This window comes from Malaclemys terrapin, chromosome 9 (assembly GCF_027887155.1).
Source record: "Malaclemys terrapin pileata isolate rMalTer1 chromosome 9, rMalTer1.hap1, whole genome shotgun sequence".
Classification (NCBI taxonomy): domain Eukaryota; kingdom Metazoa; phylum Chordata; order Testudines; family Emydidae; genus Malaclemys; species Malaclemys terrapin.
Genome location: NC_071513.1, coordinates 61963199 through 61989574, shown reverse-complemented (window position 1 = coordinate 61989574; position 26376 = coordinate 61963199). Strand labels below are relative to the sequence as shown.

General features: G+C 41.7%; 1 protein-coding gene across 2 annotated transcripts in view; it reads left to right on the top strand.

Annotated features, from left to right (window-relative positions):
- LOC128843392 (glypican-5-like) overlaps positions 1–26376 on the top strand; it is a 646741-nt gene that overhangs the window by 150403 nt on the left and 469962 nt on the right. For both annotated transcript variants that reach the window (XM_054040197.1, XM_054040198.1), the window contains exon 3: positions 12431–13125. In XM_054040197.1, coding sequence (XP_053896172.1) covers positions 12431–13125 — 695 coding nt within the window. The remainder of the gene's footprint in view (positions 1–12430; positions 13126–26376) is intronic.

Here is a 26376-nt window from a genome sequence, read left to right as displayed (position 1 = left end):
GGTAGGAGCAAGTTGGTACTGTATGGAGCCAAATAAAATGATCTGGGGGTCAGATGCGGTCACCAGTTGCCCATCCCTGAGGGAAGCAATAGTGTCCTTTTAAATGCCCAGACCAAACATCCACAAACATAAAAAGAATAAAAAATAAACTAGTTGTAGAGAATGTATTCAAATGAATTGATTTTACAGCTAGAATAAAGTCATGTATATCATTAAATTTGGCCTGATTCTGATCTCCGTTCAAATGAATTTATACCAGTTTAACTATTGACTTAATTAAAATTACTCCTCATTTAATCAAGTGTGTGAAAAGAATCAGACCATCCGTATCCTGGATAAATAGCTGAACTGACTGTAAATTAAAAGATGAATAACAGGATAAACTGCCCATTAACTCCTGTTTTCCTTGTACTCTCAAGGTATGTCTGCACTGCATTGTAAGCCCATGGTTCGAACACAGGCTCAAGCCTAACCCCCCCTTCCACCTACACATAAATTGCACTAACCCAGGGCTCAGACCCAACGTCCCTGGACCCCATGGGGGTGGAGGATCTGAGCCTGAGTCAATCTAGGACCTAGGATTCTAGCCTTGTTGCTTTGCAGCATAGATGCAGTCCTACTGGACTCGTGGTCTGGGATTCCTCCAGAATTATTCTACAATCCCACAGGCCAATTGTCTTTGTCCTCTAGATAGTCAGGTTTCATGGACAGTCAAGTTTTCCCACACTGCACCACTAACAAAAGGCATTAGGAAGTCTGGGATGTGAATGGTGAGACTCAGGCCCGCATAATGCAGTGTAGACACTGGAGTCCCAGGTTGGGACTGAGGGGTCAACAATTCCTAACCTGGGGTTACAAATGAGTGTAGGCACTCAGGGTTAACACACGCAAGGTCTGCTAACTTGAGTTCTATTAATCCTGAGCTCAGACTACAGTGTGGACATACGTGAGGGCTGGATTCTGCACTCTGCCACACTTTGATCTATGGCGGTGAAATTCCATTGTAATCATTACAGTGTAGTTGCACTGATGTAAAACTGGTGTAAAAGAATGGCAAATCGAGATATATGGGAAGATTGTCATATACCAGAATATCCGTTTCCAAACTTGTGACCTTTGAAAAGAGACTTGTAACTATGCATTGTCCAAGGGAAATGCTGACCTCTTGTTTAAAAAAAAAAAAATTGCTTTTTCAAACTATTAGAAGTATTAGGCCATATCCTCAGTGCTGTAAACTACACAGTTCCAGTGGTTTCAGTAGAACGACGCTAATTTACACTAGCTGAAGATCTAGCCATTGGGCTTACAGCCCCTAGTTTATGGCTATTAGAAAATTCAGGCTGATAACTAAACTTGTTTTAGATAAAGAAAAATGAGGATATGATTTCTCTACATTTTTTCTCTCCTATCTCATTGGAGTCCCCATTTTCCCCACTTAAGTGACCTGAGTTGTGTTCACTTTCCCAGCAGCAAAAGAGGTGTGGATGTAGCACCCATCAGGGTATGTCTTCGCAGCAATTAAGCAGCCGCAGCTGGCGTGTGCTGGCTGACTTGGATTTGCAGGGCTAGGGCTGTGTGGCTATAAAATCACAATGTAGATGTTAGGGCTTGTACTGGAGCCCAGCCTCTGAGACTCTCACTCATCACATGATCCCAGAGCACTGGCTCTAACCCAAGATCACAATTTTACAGCTCCGCAGCCTGAGCCCTGCGAGCCCAAGTCAACTGACCTGGGCTGGCCACAGGTGTTTAATTGCAGTGTACACATACCCTTAGAGTCTCTTAGCTCCATTCAGTATATGCCAGAGGGGGTCACTAGAGAGCAACGTAAGGGCCTTCCTCTTGTGAGGGTGAGGGGGGGAAGTGGGAGAGGGCTGAGTGTTCGCAGTTCCTATTGGCCTGAGGGCTTTGGGAGCACACTTGCAACTTGAATTTCCTGCCTTATGGGCATTTTGCTGCCACAAGATTGCTGATATAACCCTGTTCTTTACATATGTTAATTGTTTCTGCTGTCAGCTTCATCAAGAGCAACTACATCCACATGGTCCATATGTCCTGCCAGTGTAAAACTAATAACATACATGACGATTTAACGTGAATAAAGAGCTTTCATCCTTCACTCAAGTTAGAAAATCAGGCTAAACCTGAAATTAAAATTCCATTTTTTTTTTAGATTTATTGCTGTTAGCAGAAGTTCTGGAAGTCTCAAGTGAGAGCCTGATCTCTTGAGATTTCCAAACGATAGCTATCCATATTCATTTGGATGACACCCCCGTGAACCCAAGTAGACTGATTTACATCAAGGAGATTTAAATCATGATTTAAATTGCCAAGTGAAAAGCCTCAATTTAAATAATTGATTTTAATCAACTTTTCCATTTGCACTTCAGTTATTTTCTACAGGAAGATGCATTCTCATTGGTTGATATAACCATTAAATCATTGATTTACAACTAAATAGAGCTTTTACACTAGATTTGGTACATCTTTTTGCTACCCAGGAGGATATACTATAACTATATACATTTATTTAAGCAATTATGGAGCTTAATATTTTCAGATTCTTATTAATTGTACAATTTTATTATGTTAGGAAAAGATGAATGATATATTGCTTATTTACTACATATTTAACTTTTTGCTCATGATTTGTGTCAAGCTTCATTAGCATGGCAACTGGAATTTGCACATAACAGCATATAAAATTTATTTTAATAAAACAAAACTGTCCCTAATACGGTATGTGACCTGTTGTGCCATATTCATAAAGCTTGACCACAAAAGTTACATGTTTGTCCCCTGATTCTTCCTTTCTGTAGAAAAGCAGCCTTTAACTCAAAGTTGTGATAAAGACTCATGAATTCAGAATATTTATTATTTGAATGTTTTAAGAGAGTATAATAAATTTAGGCCTTAGCATATTTTGTATTAAATTCAGATTTAATTTTAAAGATGTTTGTTTTAAAAGAAAAGCATGTTATAATATAAATAACAAAATATAATAATCTGATTTTAAAAACCCAAGATTTTTTTTTTAAATGTCAAAAAAATCATAGATTTTTGTCTACACTGCTGTGAACCAAATCGAACATCCAAACTTCAAGAGGTTGGCTCATCCTTTTATTCTTATCAGTAATTCTCTTTGCCAGACAACAGAGGGTTGTAGGTGTAACTCCACTAACTGAATTTGTCTTGCATGTATAAAGCGCTGTGTAAAATTGAGAACAAAATTTTGACTTGTAATCCTGTTGCTGAAGGATGTCTAGATGTTGTACTGTAACTTAGCAAACCTTGTAAGGATCACAGAGAAAGCTTGAAGGACCTAAAAGAATTCAAAAGCACCTATTCTACATATTGTGGTTTCTATCAGCTTGCAGCTTTGTAATCAGTGCAAGGAGTCAAAGGCTAAAAAGCCAAATATTAGTGTGACTGTAAGAGACTATATTAGAGCTAAACAAATAACAGTGCTACTTGAATTTGTCACGTTTGATTCCTTATGCTCCACTGTATGTACATTTTACATTTATAAGTATTTCTGTATTCTGTTGTTGCTTGTATTTTTGTTTCTGATGGCTACTAAATGTGCTTACTAGAGTTAATATCATGGCTTGGTTGTTAAAAGGATTTTTTTTAAATAACTTTGCTTAAATGAAACATTTGTTCAGTTAATGCATCGTATAATGAATTAGTGTTGTGGAGAGCAGCATGCACTGAAACACTGATATATCAATTTAAAAATAACATGAGAAATCACAACAATGGGTCAGATCCCCAGCCTGAGTAAATCACCATAGGTCCATTGTTTTTAGTGGTGCAATACTGATTTATACCAAATGGGGATCTGGCTCAATTTGTGTAAATGATATATTTTGTTTACATCGTCACTGAGCGCCCAATTGCCCCCTTCCACAGGAAACTCACAGAAGAAGGTTAAGGTGTTCTCTGGAAGGTGTTAGCTCTGCAGTTAAGGGTGGGTTGGTACACATTTCCTGAATCTGCCTCAGCCACCCTGTGCAGATTCCAGGACTGGCAAGTGTGTTCTGCACAAACAGCTGAATCCCTACAGCTCCCTTTGTACTTGAAGACTAAACAGAGATCCCGAGATATGCGGACCTGATTCTGATCTTGCCATGGAATAAATCAGTAGTAGCGCCACTAGAGTGAATGGAGTTACACCAGCATACAGCTGGCTTGAGATCAGAGTCAGACCTACTCTTACTGTATTTGATGTGTGGAATCTACCCCAGTGCAGAGGACCCATGTGAGGTCCTTTGCATGTCTTAAATAGTGAATTTCCTTATATCAGAAGTAATGCATCACTCTAGAATGCAGTATTTATTGCTAATGGGCCCCCCGTGACGGACCCGCCTCTCCTGGTGCTGAGTGCTGCTGAGGCCACAAGTGGGGGGGCACGCAGAGTCACATGCCATCCTCCCCAGATTTCTGCCAGGGTTCACACTGATATGTGGCCAACAGCAGCCTTTCAACACTGTGTGGAAGGGAAGGGACGGGAGCTGATTCCAACCACAGGAGGGAAAGGGATGACCTGGCCCGTGTCTTTGCAGAATTCATCTCTTTCCCCCCACTCTGTGACTGGAAGCAGCTTATCCCTTCCAGCCCGCACAGTGTCAAAAGGCAGCTAACCCCTCCAGGCTGCTGCTGACCACCGACTATGGCGCAGGCAGGAAGAAGTTAAACCCTAAGGGTGCATTGTGCACAAGGGCGAGGGGAACCTGACTGCAGGGGCTTCAGCAAACTCTGCCAAGAGGTGGTTCAGCAGGGGAGGGTGCCTAGGAGATGGAACAGCCCAGGGCAGGCAGGGGAAGAGGGTACTAAGTAGGGGGCTGCCGTGGAGCCTGCAGGTTTGGGGCTGAACAGGCTGGAAATAGCTTCCCTGCGTCCACTCCAGAGATTAGCTGAGGGGCAGAGAGGCTTCCCTGTGCAGGGCTTTGGCACATGCAGGGCTCAATCCTCCTGGCCAGCGCCCCGGGCGGGAGGGTCTTGGGCTTTCCCAGGGCATCGGCCCAGCCAGAGGGAGAGGAGGAAGGAAGGAGCCTGCCAGCCAGGTTGTTGGTGAGCTGAGCACTCTGACCAGGGGCTGGTTCTCTGCACAGCTCTGGGAGAGGGACGCGCCCTGGCAGGGGGGATATGTAGGAGCAGCAGGGCTGGAGGTAGTGAAGGGACAAAGCAGGAAGATGACAGCGAGAGGGGGAGCACGTAAAAGGCTGGGTGGGCAGCAGAGTTGATATATAACTGGCTGCCGCCTGGCGCCTACCCACACTCACCAGCCACCACAGCTCCCTGCATGCAGCCGGCGTCGGCCAGAAACAGGATGGGGGTTGGGGCCCTGCTGGCCGAGAGCTGATATGCAGAGGGGTCTGAGCTAATGGACCAGCAGGGGGAGCAGCTGGCCTTGTGCGCTGCATCTTCACCCTGCCACCGGTCTTGCACACTCACCCCCATCGTCGACCACTGGACCCCCCACTCACCGCTGGTGGGTGGGCAGCTGGCGAGCAGGGATCTAGCCAGCAGCAGGACTGCCACAACTGATTGGGGGTGGAGAGACAGCAAATACGTGACAATTTGCCTGTTTTTAAAAAAAAGTCAGGACACCTGCGGGAAGGCAGGTGAGACATATGGGACTGTCCCTTTAACAACGGGACATCTGGTCACCCTAGTATGCAGTGTAGTTGCAGCCATGCAGTTCCACGATATTAGAGAGACAAGGTGGGTGAGGGTAATGTGTGGTTTGAAAGCTTGTCTCTCTCACCAACTGAAGTTGGCCCCATAAAAGATATTACCTTACCCACCTTGTCCCTTTGAGTGAAAGTTTGTTCTTTTTTTGTGCCATGCATCAAGCATTATTTCTTATTGTGCATTAGCACTGCGAACCAGCAGAGAACCCTAGTATACAAAATAATCAGCTGCTCAGCATTGAGTTTCTATACCTACAGTGCACAAGCAGAGACAGTCTGGAATCTGTAATGACTTGGCTGATCTCCAGAAGCTAATTTTAAAAGACCAGCAGTTCAGATGGGAAGTTTCCAGAGGTGAGCTGTGTTTGATCAGCTGTGTTGGGCCATCACAGACACAACGTCAACCCCACTGTCAAGTACACTCTGAGTATGATAAACAGCTTGAGCAAAACTCTCCCCATGGAAGATGTCATTGCTTGGCTTTTATTAAGTAGTCACCAGTGAGCTCATATAGTTTTAAAATTCAAAAGTTGGCTGAAAACATCCCGAGTTTCACATTTCACATGGGCTCAAATTGAAATGGGCAGGTAATGAACCTGAAAATAAAGCTAATTTCCCCTGCATATTTTAGAATGAGAGAGAGGCCCAAAATATGAAATTTGAGTCAATTTGAATGTCCCCCAAATTCAGGGGCATTCCATTCCAGGAGTTTGCTTCAGGCTCGTCTCTTGTCATAATAGAAACGACTTGTAAAATTGTGTTGAAATAGACATTGCTGTTAAAGGGCTGGATCCAAAGCCTGACAGTGTCCGTCTTTCTGTTGACTTGAATGAGTTTTGGATCAGGCTTAGAATGATCTTTTGCAAATCTATAAATGTCTCCAACACTTTCTATTAGACTCCACAAATGAGCACCTGCTGTTTCAGATAAGGGGAAAGCTTTGTAGTAATTTTTAAACGTCATACAACATACTCCACAAAGTGAATTAAAAGTATATAATTAAAAACTTTTCAAACAAGATGGTCAGCTTGCTTCCTTTGTACAATCCAAGTGGAAACTGTCCATTGTTACAGAACTCATTCAACTGCATGAGGCCCCGTTATTCTTAATTAGAGGGCTAAGGCTATTCAGCCAATCTAGTGCTTTCATAGTGTTTTATAACAATGGAAAAAAGCAGGCAGATTTCCTTCCTTCAAGATTGTTGAGTGCCTAAAAGTGACAGTTTTCATTTTTTTTTTTTTTTTGGTGATTGAATCAAATTCCATTTAATATACTTACAGCTCTTCACTGCAAATCTAAAGTGAACAAAAATATTCTTTTCATACTGTGAACTTGGCACATTTCAGTTCAGTTTCCAGGAGGTACTAGCTACACAATTGACTTTCTTTCCATCACACTAGGAAACAAGTGGCATTGTCAGAAACATTTCTATTTTATTACATTTTAATTTTTGTTTTTATGGAGTGCAGAATTTTCACAATAAAATGATTAGAAACAAAGTGTATTGTCATCTGCTAACAACCTAATGTCCCAATAAAGCTGGTGAAAGCTATTTTACTAGTTGAGACCTTTGGGGCAGGCATTGTCATTTACTGTCTATACAGCGCCTTGTACAATGCGGCCTCTAGTCAACATGGTAATTTCAATGTTAAATAAGATCAGTTTCAGAAGAATGAGACTGTGTGAACATTAGAAGCAGCTTGATAGTCATAGCACAATGTCCACATATTCCACTATTAACCTTGATCATAAACTTACCCTTAAAGTGCAGCTTCAGGGGGAGATTTGAGGAGTTACATGCTCAAATCCCATTGACTTTTAATGGGATTTAGATGCCATTTTGCCCTTTCTGACTTTGAAAATCTCCCTCTACTTACTGCTGTCATTTTTCATACACTATTGTTTTAACAGAGGCTTAACCGATTGAGCTACAAAAACTACAACTTAGTCCTAGATATTTTTAAAACAACATTGTTGTGATCTGATAGCATAGTGGGTATGGCCTGGATCATTCAGTGTCTTAGAAACGTGCTTAATTTTAAGCCCATGAGCAGTTCCTTTGACTTGAATGAACCTGCTTACATGCTTAGTTAAGCACTTGCATAAGAGGTTGCTGGGTCAATACTTGTGTTGTGAAGTGTCCGTGCTGGATGCTTGATTTTTGGTTTCAGTCCTTTGTTCCTCATGCTGGAAAGGCCAAGGGTATGGTATAGTGGTGAGGGGGCAGGAAAAAAGGTGCTATTTCATTCAACTGTAAAAATGCCTTAGATTGGCTCTTAAGCATAAATCATTCAGTCCTGTTTGGAGAATGGTTGTAAGTCACGATTAAGGGTTAGATATGTAAAGTGACAATGTGGGAATCTACAGGTGCTGATATGACATGGGAGAACAATCTTTTTTCCCCATACTGCAGATATAAGGATCAATATCATTAATAGAAGAGAACATAAAAAGGGGCCTTAATGCTTTCCATTTTTTCTTTTATTAACATATGTGTTTTGAATGGTTTCAGTCAAATAAAAAGTGTTCAGGTTTCCTCTAAAATAAAATAAAGCAAACAAAAAACATTAAATAGGGGTGTCTTGGCAAAGAAAATATATTTTATTAGCACAGTGCTATGTAGTTAACTATGTTAGAGTTAAGATTGTGTCAATATTTCCATTATAAACCCCATTTGCAGAATTTTGTAACATAGCTGTAAAAATCTGCTTCAGGCTGAAACTTGGCAAACCAGGGCTCTGCCTGAGAGCGAACTTTTTCTTTTTAAACCAAATTCTATCTGGATTCTTAAGTTCTAGGATGTAAAAATAAATAAATAAATAAATCTTCCATGGTATTAAGTGCTGTAATACCATGAAGATGGCTGGAGTGATTCTGATGCAGTTGTTCTCCGGGTTTAAAAAATAGTGGCTAAAATACTGATTTACACAATGTACTGTGGGACACCTTGAGTTAGCAGCCTAGTTAAATAGTACCCTTTGCTGTCATGAGCATCCAAATCAAATCACTGATGGAGTAGTAGCACAGGCAGCCATAATATGGAAAGGCACTGTGCAAGCTTTTCAACATAGCTCTGCCAATGCATGTTAATCCTGGCCTATGCCATCCCAGCTACGCCTCTGCTGGGCCCCGCTATAAGAGAAAGTGCAGTTTGTTCCAAATGTTGCCAGACTACATGGCGCTGCTGTGATGAGGCAATAAACCTGTTAAGGCGAGAGCCTCAGCCCTGGTGTAAAGTGATGTAGGGAAAAGATCAACTATAGATTGTTTTAATTGGATGTAATTTTGTTTCCTTGTTTGTGATGTGCAGCAAACTTCTCCCCAAACCCTTCCCCATCCCCCTCGCAAGCATCAGCTAAAAGGCAAGTCAAACAGAGGTTAATATTGAGAAAGTAATTGTCAGAGTGGTAGCTGCACCTACATTACTCCACTACTCGTCTGCTGTGGCGTAATGTAGGTGCAGCTACATTGTGGGGGGGAGGGGCGATCTAAGTTATGCAACTTCAGCTATGTGAATAACATAGCTGAAGTCGACGTACTTAGATTGTGTTACCATGGTGCCTTCACCGCAGTGAGTTGACTGCTGCCGCTCCCCCATCGACTCCGCCTGCACCTCTTGCGGCGGTGGAGTACAGAAGTCGACAGGAGAGGGCTCGGGGGTTAATTTATCATGTCTAGACTGGAAACAATAAATCGATCCCTGCTGGATCGATCGCTGCCCACCGATCCGGTGGGTAGTGTAACCATACCCTAAGAGCAGTTTGTGATTTGATTTTATTCTTTAACCCTCCCCTGAAGTGTTGTTCTGCAAGAAGCAGCACCCTAGTCATTGTGAAATAGAAACTTTAACGTTTACCTCTCAAGCACTCTTTGAGCTACTGCCCAGGCTTATCCGAGGTTGTTTTTTATATGCCAAGCTTTATTCAGTTTTCAGAGTGGAGAGAGGTAAATAGTGGTGTCCTCCAGGGATCTGTACTTGGACCAGTACTTTTCAGCATATTCATAAATGATCTGGAAAAAGGGGTCAAGAGGGAGGTGGCAAAACTTGCAGATGATACAAAACTACTCAAGATTGTTAAGTTCAAAGCAGACTGTGCAGAGCTACAAAGGGATTTTGCAAAACCTGGTGATTGGGCAACAAAATGGCAGATGAAATTCAATGTTGATAAATGCAAAATAATGCACATTAGAAAACATAATCTCAACTATATATATAAAATGATGGAGTCTAAATTAGCTGTTACCCCATGATCTCTTTCTGAGTGGTATGTCTTCACTACCAGTTGGATTGGTGGGCAGCGATCCATCCAGCGGGGATTGATTTATTGCATCTAGTCTAGATGCGATAAATTGATCCCCGAGCACTCTCCCGTCGACTCCTGTACTCCAGCTCAGTGAGAGGCACAGGCAGAGTCAACGAGGGAGCTGCAGCAGTCAACTCACCATAGTAAAGACACCGCGGTAAGTAGATCTAAGTACGTCGACTTCAGCTATGTTGTTCACGTAGCTGCCCCCCTAGTGTAGACCAGCCCTTGGAGTCATTGTGGATAGTTCTCTGAAAACATCCACTCAATGAGCAGCATCAGTCAAAAAAGGGAACAGAATGCTGGGAATAATTAAGAAAGGGATAGATAATAAGGCAGAAAATATCATATTGCCTCTATATAAATCCATGGTATGCCCACATCTTGAATACTTGTGCAGATGTGGGTGCTCCATCTCAAAAAAGATATATTGGAATTGGAAAAGGTTCAGAAAAGGGTAACAACAATGATTAGGAGTATGGAACAGCTTCCATATGAGGAGAGATTAATAAGACTGGGACTTTTCAGCTTGGAAAAGAGATGAATAAGAGGGGATATGATAGAGGACTATAAAATCATGACTAGTGTGGAGAAAGTAAATAAGGAAATTTTATTTACTCCTTCTCATAACACAAGAACTAGGGGTAACCAAATGAAATTAATAGGCATCAGGTTTAAAACAAACAAAAGGAAGTATTTCTTCACACGATGCACAGTCAACCTGTGGAACTCCTTGCCAGAGGATGTTGTGAAGGCCAAGACTATAACAGGGTTCCAAAAAGAACTAGATAAATTCATGGAGAATAAGTCCATCAATGGCTGTTAGCCAGGATGGGCAGGGATGGTGTCCCTAGCCTCTGTTCGCCAGAAACTGGGAATGGGAGCAGGGGATGGACTGCTTAATGATTACCCATTCTAATCATTCCCTCTGGGGCACCTGGCATTGGCCACTGTCAGAAGACAGGATACTGGGCAAGATGGACCTTTGGTCTAACCCAGTATGGCTGTTCTTATGTTCTAATTTAATCTTCATTCTAGTACATATTCACTTTCCATGTCAAAAGTCCAAATCATTACAAGTGTATGTTTTATAAACCTGAATAGTCTTTAGAGGGATGTAAATGGCTTGTTTTTCTGTCTTTTCGATGCATGATTTCAATAGTTCTGTGGGGGTAGCAGCTAGATTATGTGAGGTGGGAAGCAATTTAAACACTAGCCCAGGGATCGGCAACCTTTGGCACGCGGCTCGCCAGGGTAAGCACCCTGGCGGGCCGGGCTGGTTTGTTTACCTGCCACGTCCACAGGCTCAGCCAATCGTGGCTCCCACTGGCTGAGGTTCACCACTCCAGGCCAATGGGGCTGGCAGGAAGTGGCCGCCAGTACATCCCTCGGCCTGCCCCGCTTCCTGCAGTCCCCATTGGCCTGGAGTGGCGAACCGCGGCCAGTGGGAACCGTGATCGGCCGAACCTGCGGACGTGGCAAACAAACCGGCCTGGCCTGGCCCGGCCCGGCCCGCCAGGGTACTTACTCTGGTGGGCCGTGTGCCAAAGGTTGCTGATCCGTGCACTAGCCAATGGTTATGTATCAAGGAGTGTATTAGTCACATGGCATAGAGTTCTTGAGTTAATTGTCAAGTCATATCAATATGGTAATATTTGAGAAGTGAAGATGTGGTCTAAGATGGGAGTCTCTATTGACTGAAATATTTGATCATTTAAGTGATTCTTACTGTCAACTTGGTTTTTTTGACTTATTATAAAGCTTCGTCACTGATTCTGATAATGATACAGACTGCTGAATGACAAGACTGAGAGCGAAGTGTGAAAACAAAGATACTATGAATTAGTGAACAAGAATATTCCCTCTTATTAAATGCAAATATTACAAAATTGTTTATACTGCATGGTAAAACAATTATTGTAGAACAGGGTTCTTACAATTGCAGTGCATTTCATCATAAAGCAATCCTACCAGCTTGCCTTACTGTCACATAACAGCAAGACATAGGTTGCATCGAAAGGGTTTTTGCTGATTCAGGAATTTGATGCTTAATTTCTTGGTTCACTTGTACTTGTTACTAGAATGTCAGACTGTTCATTGTAAGCTGGAGATGTGTCATTTATTGGTCCAAAAGAGTATTGCTTTGGAAATGTGCCAAATGGACCTGCCCACATACAATGGTAGCTACTAATGCTGTGTGGGTTTGCCCTGCCAAGTATTGCCCATGGGCCTGAACCAAAGCCCATTGAAATCAATGGGAATATTTCCATTGACTTCAATTGTCTGCGGATCAGGCACTAAATAGTCAGAATCTGGTAATCTTGTTGGGGCAATCTGCCAGAGTCATATAATTTTATTATCAGTGTCCCTGTGCATCAATAAGTTATAAGCTACTTTTCTATCAACCTCTAACATGTCTATGTTTTGCAGAGGCCTTTGAGTCATTGCTTCGCTTTGCAGAGAATCACACAACCTCCCTGTTTGAGTCAGCTTACAGAACCATGGCAAAAGAAGCTACAGAGCCTGTCAAAGAACTTTTTACAGACCTCTCTCTGTATATTTTGGGTGCTGAGACTACAGTGGAAAATGCAGTTTTACGGTTCTTCGACAGTCTCTTTCCTTTGGTTTACAGTCGGCTAATAAATCCTGGAATTATAGATTTATCAGAGGAATATACCGAGTGTCTACGACTAACAAGACAAGACATAAATCCCTTTGGACGTTATTCTAAAGAAGTGGTTACAGAGCTGTCAAAATCTCTTTGGGCAAGTAGGATGCTAAATCAGGCCCTCAATATGGGCATTGAAGTGATAAATACAACTGAACATGCCGCTCTTACAAAGGAATGTAGCAAAGCACTAGTGAAGATGCAGTACTGTCCACATTGCCAAGGACTGACACTAATCAGACCTTGTGTGGGATATTGTCTAAATGTAATGCGAGGCTGTTTGGCCAGTGTGTCTGAGCTGGATACTCAATGGAGGGAGTATATCTCCACACTGGAATATCTGACTAATGAAATGGCTGGGTCACATGATCTGGAACTTGCACTTCTGGGAATCAGGAATTCAATCAATGAAGCCATCCTGCATGCACAATTGAATGGGCCACAACTCTCTGCCACAGTAAGTACTCCTTAATTGTTTTGAAGTTCACTTTTTGGCTTTCATTATTTGATGAATAAACATCTGATAATTTGATGTTTTTGCGTCAATTGGCAGTCAACAAGAACTTAGTCAATAGTACATGCATATATCACAGATAATGACTATGGGATTCAGTAGCGACTGACTTAAAATGAAATTAAGAAAATTGTAAACTTTCTCTGGAATTTGCTAAATAGAGAATTTAGAGTACTTTACATATTTGGTCAATGTGTGGTGGGACTTCAGTTGCACATTTGCATGCTAGAACTCCTAGCAACATTTTCAGAAGTTACATACCAACTGAGGACTTTTTAACAAAAAAGACAGGGAGTGTCCAAAGTGGGGTATTTAGGAAAGTGCCCACATACAATGGGATTGTGAGTGTAAATATCTTTTTTTGCTAAGAATTCCTAAAAGCACTTTCTTTAGTGCTAAATATCAAGCTATCAGGAGAAAAGACCCAAGAAAGATGGGGTGGAGGGGGAAACAGTAACATGATATGATGACAATGAATAGAAAATGGATGGAGAATGAAAGAGTAGTGAGATTATTAAAAACGCTATTTAGTGTACAACATTTACATGAGTGAAGGCTAAAAATATGCTGATAGTGGATCCATCTTGTATGGCTGGTAGGATTAGGGAGGCAGAGCTAGGGTGTTAGAATTACACAATAAATAATGGCAACACATAACTGACAAGCCTGCTGATAAATTGTTGAAAACTGGGCCAGAAATGATTGAAATGACTAATGATGCAGCTGGCTACGCTTGTATGAAGTCCAACACCACTGTCAATAAAGAATCATGGCAACTGTGCTCAAAACAGGGTTGAGACTAATCTAGGAAAATTCAGATTGATCCCCTTGACTTAGAAGAAAAGGAAACCATACTGAGGACAAGTGAGAAGGAAATGAGTTGCAGAGTTTTAGAAGGTTAATTCCTGTGCTGAACTTGGCTTACCATATGATTTAGGGGGGAAAATACTTGAGAGACTAAAGAAAGGGGAGGCATAAAGAATGCAATTCCAAACCAGGAAAATTTGTGCCAGATGGACATGCCAGCATGGCAAACCTAACTGTTTATAGTTTAGCGCAATAGTAAAGATATCAAATTCAGCAACATTTTCAATTTTGAACAGATGCTAAGGCAAGACAGTGAGCACAAATGAAAATGTAAAAAAATAAGAATATACTATATGATTAAAACATTTCTTTAATATATACTTAGAGGCATTGGTATGGTCCATGTTGTCTCAGGCTCAAGAATGTTCTTTCTTCAATCATACTTGAATTTGTGGAGACATTTGCTGCTCTGTTTGGCGTACAAGGATAAACTCAGAACATTAGGACAAGGTTGTGTGGTTTCATGATGGTGATCCATGATGGTGTTTTCACAGGCATTTTGTGCAGTGTGCATGAGCCATGGAACTTCTTTCCATTTGATGATGAGTCCATGCTAGCACCATAGGGCATTGTATGCTTTAAAAGCCCCGACCCATACCCCAGATACTTGAAGAACAAATTATCTGTGTTAGAGACCCATTCCACTCCTCCATCCTGTTGTTCTGATACATTAGAGGTAAATACGGTGATCAAGATAATTTGTATATTTCTATGTATTGTATAAGAGGCGCATCTGGTCGCTAGGAGAATTACAGTACATAGACCAAAATCTCCCCTAAATCAGATCCATACATCAACATTGACTTCCAAGGGGGTAAATGAGAGCAAACTTAGGCTTTCTAACTATTGCAGAAAAAATGACTTGACACATACATTGCATTTGTTGTAGGAACTATTATAGTTTAGCATGCATTTTTATGTCCTATTGCATTGCATTCATTAGCACAATAATCGGCATGCTATAATTTTGACGTTTAATGCTGGGGAGGGGGAAATACACAATGCAGGTGAATATCAGATAATCTAGGGTCTTATCCTGCACCTTGAAGTCAATGAGAATTTTACCTTTGATTTCAGTGGAAGCACAGTTGGGCCTTGAAATGTCTTTCGGGCTGAGAAAGTTTCTGTTAATCCTAATGTGAGTGTCTCATCTGAGTCATACATGATTCCCTTTCATTAAACTTAAACATTTTTCTTCAACTTTCCAGATGACCTCAGCTAGATAACTACATGGAATTCTTTATTCTGCTTTTCAAAGATCTTCTCATTTGCTTTCACTAGGGGAATCTCAGTGTACAAAGAAGGCTGTGTATTCTTTTTCTTTATTATTTCGTAGACTGATCTTTAGGCTAGCAGAAGAAATGTTGTGTTTTGAAGATAAAAAGTATACTGCAGTTCATGTTATCCTCAGTCTTCCACTCATTTTTGTTGTCAGATTTCTGTAGGATAAGATAATATTTCAGTAACAGAGCACATTCTGGTATTTGAGTAAGCATGCAGTCTGATATTGGTTTAAAACTTTCATGATTAGTTACAGGGGATAACCATTATTTAGAAGACTAAGCCCAATTATGTTCTATTTCCTTTAGTCAGGCTAGCTTCTCTGAAGAAATGGACAAGAGTTCTGGCTACAATTTTAGAACTTCCAGCTGCGTGATGGCTGATTAGAATCCTGGGGCCTGATCCTCAAATACACTCATTCCCATTTACGCTGCTCTGACAGTATTTGTATCTGTTATATTGATTTATTTGAAACATGCTTTCACATACACACAAGAACTTCCCATTCCTTTTTATATCACAATGTAGTGATCATTTCATGTTTAGACAGTTTATTTTTCAGCTTCAGGAAACAAGAAGATGTAGATCTTTTACGACAGCAATGTCTGTAACAAACACTGTACTTCATTCAATAGTAAATACTTTAACCATGGAAAACTCAATCCAGAAGCAGAGCGCTACTAGTCACTTTCACTTATCCTAAGCCAGCCTTCATTAATGCACCTTCTCTTTTAGGAAACGTTTACAATTTTTGAAATAGCCACATGGAGTTTACATGCTAAAAAATAGTGTTTCATATTAGCTGATTGGTTAATTGACAATCAATAATGGAAAGCTGGATATTTTTTACCATGTGGGGAAAGGGTTAAGTAAACCAATAAAGTGCTTACTATACTTTTTACTCAAGAGAAACTTATTTCATATGTGTAAGAAAAAAAGTCTATTTTCATGAATAGATGCGTAACTTCCTTAAAACTGGCCTATAGTGATCTGGTCCATTACAGCCAAAAGACTTGTCGGATTCACCTGGATGGCATGTGTGACAGGTCACCGTTAAGCTATTAGTACTCTCTTTCTCTTCAGATTCCTACAGAACAGGCAGTGCCATTTGTGCAATGAGGCTGGCATACACCCAGCTACTTAAATTAATGTGAGTCTGCCATGGGCTGCAGCATCAGCAATCATAATCATTATTTTCTGTTTCGTCTGCTAGAATCTAATTGTGTGTCATATTGAAAGGAATGCTGACTGCCTCATGGTGCCAGATCTGTAGACCTAGCTTGTTACTCTTGATATCACTTTGAGTGAGGGTTTCCTCTTCTCCCTCCCCCTCCCTTTTGTTTTTGCGTTCTAAAGCTAGACACTTATTTTTTTAATACATAAAATCAACCTTAGTTGTGTGGTCCAGTCCTTGTATTTCACGCATCAGTAAATTTTTATTATTTCCTGCAAGGTGGAAGAAAGATACCCCCGAACAAAATGCTAATTGAGGTGAAGCAGGACTGAAATGCACTGGCACCTGTGGGAACTGTACACGCATTGCTTATCCAGGGATAAGCCAAATTCCCATATTCACTGACAGTAAAAGGTCACTGTCCCTAAAAGATGATGATTAAAGAAATAATGGCTTTCAACAAAGCATTTAAAACATGCTTTTAGTCCATTCCTATTCAGCAAAGTGCATAAGCACCTGCTTAATTTTAAGCACGTGCATAGTTCTGTTTACTCTAGTGAAACTTAAGCACATGTTTGTGCATTGATGAATGAATGCCACAGTCACTGCTGTATATTCATTTTGGGGCTAGTAATTCTTGGAAATAAATCAAACTAAGGTGGTATAGCAGCTGTTTGTGGAGGGCTGATAAGGGCTTGGTTGTGGAATCCTTCCTCACATTGGTGAACAGTTACTCATACAAATAGATGTGTACATGCCTGTAAATGATGCCACCAGAATGACTCATGAGTAAGTGCTCACCAAGGTGAGTGAGAGTTCTGCAGCTGGGGCCAACGAGATTAAAATCTCATGGAACAAATTCATCCCTAGTGCATCTCCATTGATTTAGAATGAATTCGATCTTATGCCTTTTTTGATCTTTCTGCACATCACCTTTGGAGTGTTCAGTCTGATATAATATTTTTGGCAGAGAAGAGAATATTTGCTAAAGGCCTATGAACTGAAAGTGTAAAGTAGTAGGGTAGTAGTAATGTAACGGTTCTCTCCTTTTGGGGTATAAGGAGAACATCAGCATTTGCTTTTCTCTTGAGTCTGTTCACTTTCCTTCCAGATTACCACTACTTATCCTTCTCTTATTTGCAGCTGGGTCTGAATGGAAGGATGGTCCAGTGGTTAGAATATTAGCTTGGGGATTGGGAAACCCAGGTTCAATTCCTTGTTCCTTCTTAGACTTCCTTTGTGACCTTGGGCAAGCCACTTAGTTTCACTGTGCCTCAGTTCCCCATTTGTAAAAAGGGGATAATAGCACTTAATATCTCACAGGAATGCTGTGAGGATAAATACTATGAGGATTGTGGAGTGCTCAGATACTACAGTGATGGAGACCGTATAGATAGATTTTTGCCCAGATGAACATGCTATGCTTGACCACAGACCCTTGTGTGTGTTTGCTTTCTGTAGAACCACCGTGGAAGAAGGAGGTTGGGATGGGGCTGCCCAGGTGGGTTCTAGGACCAATCACTTGTGAACCTCATGGGACCTACCACACGCTGTTTCATATAAAAGGATTTTAGGGCTGGGATGGACTTAGGCTACGTAGGTTAAATGCAGCATTTAGACATGGGAGAACTTGCCAGCTGGAGGTTTGACCTGGAGTTCTGAAAGATAGTACTGTCTTTCTCTGTCATTGCTCAAAGTTAATAGAATCTGTGTAGATTACAAACAAAAACAGACATATCCTTCGTCTGCATCCATTCATGTATTGCCCAAGAAGGTATTAACTCTGACCAGGAGTCAGACCCCCTCCTGCAGGTGCAGAGTGGTGCATGGTGTGGGGACCACTGGGCCAGGGGAGGTCAGGATTCTGAGGAGTTAAGGCTCCTTGTATTCTTTGTCCCCCACATATGCCCTTGTACAGGACTAAATGCAATCTGGCCCTTTGAGTATGGCTGGACAGTTTAATGGAGAGTTCTGTTAATATTCAGGAGTTGAAAATAGAAGTAGAAAATATTTGACAGCCTTTAGAAATTTAAAATTTGTCTAGGGCAAAGTTCTGCAGTCTCTACACAGGCAAAACTCCCACTGATCTCAGGCAAAACACCTATTGACTTCAATATAAGCTTTGCCTGACAGCTTGATCCTGTGTGAATGCGGATAAGTAATGTGTTGTAGCATTCATGAGTCAGGCTGCTGAGCCATGGTGGCTTTTCTGCTCACAATCCAATAAGGTGGGCATTGCAGGCTGGTGGGCTGGCAAGGACTCTGTATCTCATCGATCTTGGGAAGTATTGAGCTGCTTGCTGTGAATATAATGTTTTCTTAGAGCCCTTGGACACATTTCTGTGCCAGCGGCTGGCTCTCATGGCTGACTGCCCAATTCTCAGATTTTTCTAAGTGCAGCCATTAAGCACATTTGAGTGAACCAGCCAAGCAGGTTAAAACAGGCTGGTCAGTGCATGATTTGCAATTACTGGATTGCATTTAAGCACTTAAGATTGCAAAGTTGCCAACTGTTATGTTTGGTGTTTTTCTTAAAGCTGCAACTGCTGGAGTCATGTGACTACATGAAAATATCAGCCCTCATTTAAAATAAAAAAAAACCCTACAACTTCTAATGCTGCTATTCATCACTGCTCAGTTCATTGGCACAAAGACACAAATGAGTTGCAATGGGAATTGGACACCTAATGCTCTTTATGCCTTTTGAGAAGCTTGCTGGTGAAGTCAACAGGTTTGTTCACATTGCTGAGCACCAAGCATCTTTCCCTATGCTACCTACAAACCTCTCTGCATAAGTGTTGGGCAAATGCTGAGTGCTGGTGTCACGGGATCCTCTCACCACTATGGGCACCTTCTCTTGCCCACTCTGGGGATTAGCTTCTTCCAAGGGCTGCGCTGTCCTCTGATGGTCTAGTCCCCCCATCATCCTCGCTCACTCTACGGCCCCCTCATTCCACAATGGCCCTACCCTTCTGGGGTATCAAAATCTTTTGGAAGAAACTTTCCCAGGCAGTCCACTCTCCTCTGCCTGGCCTGTGCTACTTCACCAGTGGCTAGTAGGGAACCCAGGCACACCCTCTACTCCAGGTTTCAGCACAGGTATCCTCTGATCAGCAGCCAAGGTCTGCACTATCCTGTGCTTCACTGCTTTTCCCCTGAGCTTTTCCTACCTTCCTGGCTTCCCCCCTCTCTGAGTTTGCCAGCCCAAACTCCCTCTTCTCAGGGAGTGACTACAGACACTCCATAGTCCCAAACACAGCTCCCTTCACCTACTTCCCTTCAGCCCTCAGCTGTTCTCAGATACTGGGCTTTATGCGGGCACCTCCTGTTCCTGTCCAGCTTAGCCTCCTCTCTAATTAATCTCTGCTGCCTGGTGCAGGTGCAGCCTGGGCAGTTAATTGGCCTACCTGGCCACCTTAACCCCTTCAGATCTTGTGTGGGGTGGCCACAGCTGGGTGTTAGTGCTTTGGCTCTTCACTTCTTGCAAAAATATTCAGTAGCATGGAAGACCAAGCCCTTTGTAAGGAGTGCAGTTTTTTGCCCATAGAATGTCATTGTAAAATGGAAATAATGTGGATTTATTGGATCTAGTTATTAATTTCAGTAGGCCTGTGCATAGGATCATGGGTCCACCCTTAAGGTTTTCTTTGTTGGATCAGGGTCTTAAAATCCAAGATTCAAAAGTGTTGATTTGTACAGCTATATTAGGTTTATTTTTAGAAAGAGGAAGTTGATAGAATGTGGGAAATACACATATTCCTATGTCGGGATTGTTCTTTGTGCTTCATAAAGATTTTATATGGATACTTGAGTATTTTCTTCTTATCACTATTTTAATACCTGAAATTGGTGTATAGGAGAGAGATTGGATGAGATTCTAAGATGACACAAAGAGCCATAGCTCCATTGACTTCAGTGTAGCTCTACTGATTTACTCCCTCTGAGGATCTGCCAAATTGTATTTGCTGTGTTGTACTAAAGAAAACAACAGCTGACAGAAAGCCTGATGGAGTGTGATCATAATATCAAGAGCTGATCATAGGTCAAATATTATGAGAAGGCAGAGGGATCTGTGACCTGAGTTAGTTAATCACCTGGAGAAGGACAGGCACAATTAGAGGGGCTGAGAGTGGCTAGGGAGGTTATGCTGGGAGAGTTGTGAGAAAAGAGCTAATCTTGCTGGGGGGAAAAAATGAGAATGGAGACAGGATGGTAGTTAGCAAATGAGGGATTTTTCTGAAATGTAAGTGGCAATTTTAAGGTGCCAGGGAAAGATCCAGTGGAAAATGGAGTAGTTGATAGTGGTGATATAGAAGCCGATCCAATGTCAACGGGAAACTTTTCACTGACTTCAGTGGGAGTTAGGTCAGGTGCATAGTGAACAAGAGTAAGAAAGCAGGAGCGGTGGATAATTGAGGTTGACAAGGGATCTAGTGAAAACTGGGTGTATTTTAGATGAGATTGGGTTGACTTCAGCAGTGACGGAAGGGGAGAAGTGAAGATCTTGTAGTTAAACAAGGATGTGCCTGGTTTGGACTAATCATTTCAGTAGTGTTTCTTTTCTTTCTTGAAAGGGAAGTTAACAATCTTCTCCTGTTGCTCCAAGCAACAGTGGGAGGTGAAAGTTGTTTTAGGCACCGGTTCCTGAGGTGGTGATTAAGGAGAAAAAGGAAAGTGAGCATTTAGATAGTGAGGTGGGCTTTCCATGTTCTCCAGTGAACATTCGTTCATCAGTTCATAGAGGTGGTGGCCCAGTAAGCAGATTGTGCAATCAAGCGTATGAGATCAGAGACTGTGAACTGATCGCAAGCTGAGCAAAGTATAGCCTTGAAATGATGGATAGATAAATCTGAGCAAATCGTGTCAACGAGAATCAACAGCAAGATATAATTTATAGGAGGAGAACAAGTAGTGGTGGTGGTGGTGGGGGGGGGGTTCCTTAGTCTCCTTCCCTTCTAGGTGGTTTTAAAAGTGGCATTCATCCTACAGATGGGGTAGAATGTCAACCCAAGATGCATGTGTATCAGTCTTCTCTTTCTTCTAAAAACGTATCTGTAAGGGTTTTAAAAAATATTTACCTGGCTGTTTATATGACATCATCGCTAATGTTTCAATTTTGAAATTGCCATAGATGGATGTAGTGTAACATTGGCACTAAGGAACACCAAGGTTCTAATACATAGGAAACAGAAATACCTTGGCACAAAGTCAGTGATACCATTAAGGGACAGGCATGGGAGATTAGTGATGCATGAGGTTGATAACAAAGAGAGCCCAAATAAAAATAAATCTTTGCCTTCTGCTATGCTGTCACCTCCCAAAATCTGTGATACATTTTCCTGAAGGTAAAAGGGAATTTAATTACCCCAGAGAATAGAAGCCAGATAGAACTTGTACAAGTGAGCAAGGCATTTAAGATCAGATTAATTACTTCCCAAAATATTAAAGGGAAAATAAGGTCTTGTTAGATTGGAAATCACTAGGGAGAATGCCTGATATACAGGGCTGTATGTGAAAGGTGATAATCATTTTTGGATTTTAATCCAAAAGTCACACACAAAAGAGAATTTGTCCATGGATGATACTTCATCTACAATCTAAAAGAATTACAAAGGATCTGGGTTGTAAAAACTTCACATGGCAGGAAGCCTTCAAGGAAGAATTTAGAAATTCTAGAACATACCTGAAGTACATCATTATGCCATTTCCCTTCTGGGGTTTGTGAAAGAAAGCTAGAACTGTGTCGATGCACATTTCATTTGCTGCAGTGGTATAAGAGCCCCATCTTGCAAACACTTATTAGTGGGTGTAACGTTTACCACCATGATGACTTAACTTTGCATCATTGTTACCCATAGAAAAGAGAATGTAGATCAAGATATATTCTCTCTGAAAGAAACTATATTGCCATTTGTGCCCTTAGAGCTATGTAAGTTATGTCAATTTTCCCCCACTACCAATCATATTAAAGTTAATCAAGGAAAAAATAAGCATGTTTTAATAATAGCATATGCAAGTTTATATGTGGAGGCATTATTATTGCTTTCAGTCAGTTAATTCTCCTCCTCTTGGCCAAATTAATATTTTGAGAGTGTTTCTTCTTGCAAGGTGACCTCAAGAGTCCCTTCTGGTCCCGAGTCTCCCCAAATCCATCTTGCCGAGTTCTTAACTACCAGACACATTGACTTTTCCCCTCTGGTTCATCACCACGGAAGGCATGAAACCTGTACCCAATTATGAGTTCACTTTGGCACACACACTCCACATAGTTTGCACAACAGACACCTGCTTGGGATAAAAATAAACAAAAAAAAACGTTTATTTAATTAAAAAATCATGGATTCAAAGATGAACTAGTAAGGAAAAGCAAATGCAGACAAGTGACACAGGAAAAAAAAACATAAAGATGCCTCTCAGGCTTAACACTTCTCCAATAGCTAAATTCCCTTCTTTAATGCAAGTTGTCTATTGTCTCTGAATAGTTTCCCAGCATGCCCTCTGTCCTAGAGGGGATCCAGTGCTTCATAGACAGCACCCCACTTAGATGCTGACTCTGTTTCTGGATAGCTTTCACTTCAAACCCTTTCTCTTTTAACAGGGTTTGCAGGTTTTTTCCTTTTTCTCAGGCTATGACCTGGTCTACACTCCAGGGTTAGGTCAACGTAAGCTGTCTTGTGTCAGCCTTGCTGTGGAAGAGTCGATTCCTGCCAACATAAGTGCCTCTCTACGCTGATTAAATAAGACCACCTCCCCGAGAGGCATAGAGTCAATGTCAATGTAGTTAGGTTGACACAGTGTCAGTATAGACACGGCATGGTTTACATTGACTGTTACTGGCTTTCAGGAGCTGTCCCACCATGCCCCACACTGACAGTACAATCAATACAAGCGCTCCTGGTGAGGATGCAAACTGCCGGCGCAATTAGCCAAGTATGCGCGCACACAAGCAATTTAATAACTGTGCTGGCTGCATGCCAAAGTAAGTTAGGTCAACCTAATTTTTTAGTGTAGACATGGCCTATGGTAATTCATGATTACACGGAGCAGGGGGTTCCCAAACTGGGGTTTTCTTTCCAGTTTTGAGTTGTTTCGGTGTTTTCCCATTAACTTGAATGGTCTACCATTGTCTCTTCCTGGTTGCACAATGCTAGTTGCTTGGGGTTGGTTTTGTGTGAACACCTGCCTGGAAGGTGCCCTTACTGCCTGATTTCCTCACAACACTGCCTTGAGGTGATGTTGTAGTTAAACTATAGATTCAATTACAATTTTCTATATGTATTCACATGCCTGTATTCATAAGCATAACCTGTATACAGATCTCCTAGTGACCATCAAGTTCAGGCCATTACAAGCTGTCATAGAAGATCTTCCTTGACATATTTTTCTACATAATAACATTGTCTACAGGCAGTTGATTCAAATGCTTATTTTGGGGGTTCAGACCCACCTGTTCTCCTGTTGGGGTGTCTGATCCTTGATTGTCACAGACCCACATCCAGGCTGCAGAGGAAGGTGAAAAACTCCCAATGTCCTTGACAATCTGACCAGGGAGAAAATTCTTTCCCTGGCAATCAATTAGACCCTGAGTATGTGAGCAGGGGACACTAGCCAGGCATCTAGAATGGATTCTCAGTAACACCTCAGGGCGCTGGTCCATCCTGTCTGTTGTCCCACCTCCAACAGTGACCAATCTCTGATGATTCAGAGGAAGATGAAAAACACCTCAAAATATATCAAGCCAATAGTGCGTCAGGGCAAAAATTCCTTCCTGACCCCTGTAGATAATGGGCTGAAGCCTTGAAGTGTGAGACGTGCTTATAGTTATTAGCTTAATGCAGAACTACACATATTAAGAGCATGTTAAAGGCAATACAGGCACCCCATGACTCACGAAGAAAGGGGATGAAGAGGGAGACTCGCAGACTCCATGGCCAGAAGGGATCAGCATGACCACCCAGCCTGACTGCTTGCACACATAGGCTGCAGAATTTCTCCCTAAAGCTAGATTAAAACAATAAAAAAAGGTCTAATTTTATTTATAGACTCTGAGAGAATGTTAGTCCACGGCCTCCCTTGGTAAGCTGGTCCAGTGTTTAGTCACCCTTAGAGCTAGGAAAGTGCATCTTCTTTCAAAGCTGAATTTGTCTAACTTCAACTTACAGTTGAACACTTCTCTGGAGAGTTGGATTCTACACCCGACACAGAGTTCTTATGTGATACTGGGAAAGTCTTTTAAACCAAACTTTTCAGTAAGTATGTGTTCCTCAATTTCTTGGTGCCTGACCTGAGATTCTGAGGTCTGATTTGCAGAAGTGAAGAGCACTCAACATCTTGAGGACTGTGCTTTGAATATAGAAATTATGTATAATGCTAAGTAGTCTGAAAAATCAAATCCTAGGTATGTCAAATTGGGCACCCAAATTAATGGCTACTTTTGACTTTAATCCCTGTGCTTCAGTTCCCCATCTTTGAAATGGGAATAATACAACACCCTCATGTCACAGAGGTGTTGTGAAAATAAATTCATTAATATTTGTGAAGCACTCAGATACTGTAATAATGAGCACCACAGAAAAGCCTATGAAGAAATTGATATTTCTCTTTTCAGAACAGGATTTGAATAATGTGCAGTAAATAAGGCCTGGGGCCACACATTGAACAATGAGGAGAAAATATATTGAATAGCTGCTCATTCACTGAGCACCACTCATCCTGTGTACTGAATGAGGCAAGAGTCACGTGGGGGAAAAAGTCTCCAGTTACGTACGTGTGTGTGTGTGTGTGTGTGTAGGGTGCGGGGGGGGGGAGTGTAATAAACCATATATCACATCCAGCTACAGAAGATAAAATTCCTATATCACAGACTGGGTACTATCCATCGCGCTAATGTAAGGTGTCACGGGAAGAAAAAGACAAGGAAAAATGATGGCCCTTGCAGCTTTCTTAATGTTTAAAGAGATATGTAAACTGAAAGAAAGTATAGAGAGAGCTGGCTTCATTGCTGTTAGCACATAGCTAAGTGTATGAATTCCATTAAGTCTCCATACTGCTCATAGCCTGAGAATTATCATCTTGATAATATTTAGCATTTCCACACTCATTATTAGCAGTATAATAGCACCTTGAAGACTCCACCAAGATCAGGGCCCCATTGTGCACGGCACTGTACAAACACACAATCAGGGTATGTCTACACAGCAGCTGGGAGGTGTAATTCCCAGTGCAGATACATGTACATGGGCTAGCTGTGGTCAAGCTGGTGCCTAAAAACAGCAGTGTGACTGCAGAGGCACGGGCAGTGGCTTAGGCTAGCCACCCGTGTACAATCCCACCCAACCTCCTGGTGGCTTCACACCCTTGTGAAGTACTTACTGTAGATAGGTTTCAGAGTGGTAGCCGTGTTAGTCTGTATCAGCAAAAACAACGAGGAGTCCTTGTGGCACCTTAGAGACTAACAAATTTATTTGGGCATAAGCTTTCGTGGGCTAGAACCCACTTCATCAGATGCATGGGTTTCTAGCCCACAAAAGCTTATGCCCAAATAAATTTGTTAGTCTCTAAGGTGCCACAAGGACTTCTCGTTGTTTTTACTGTAGATAGGTATTATCACGAGTTTACAGATAGAGAGATAAACCCAGAGAGGGGAAGTGACTTGTCCAAGGCCACACAGTGAGACAGCCGAGAGGTGGAATTTGAACTCAGGAACTTTTCCTGGTTTCCAGCACTATCCTCAAGGGACATGTTCTTAAAGCATATTCAGCAAAGGACCCAACGTTTTTGGAGACAATCATTTGGAAGGTCTGAAAGCAGTCAGGGGCAGAAAAGAAGAAACAATTTTAGGAGAAGATAGTGTTGTCAAAATAGTCACTTTT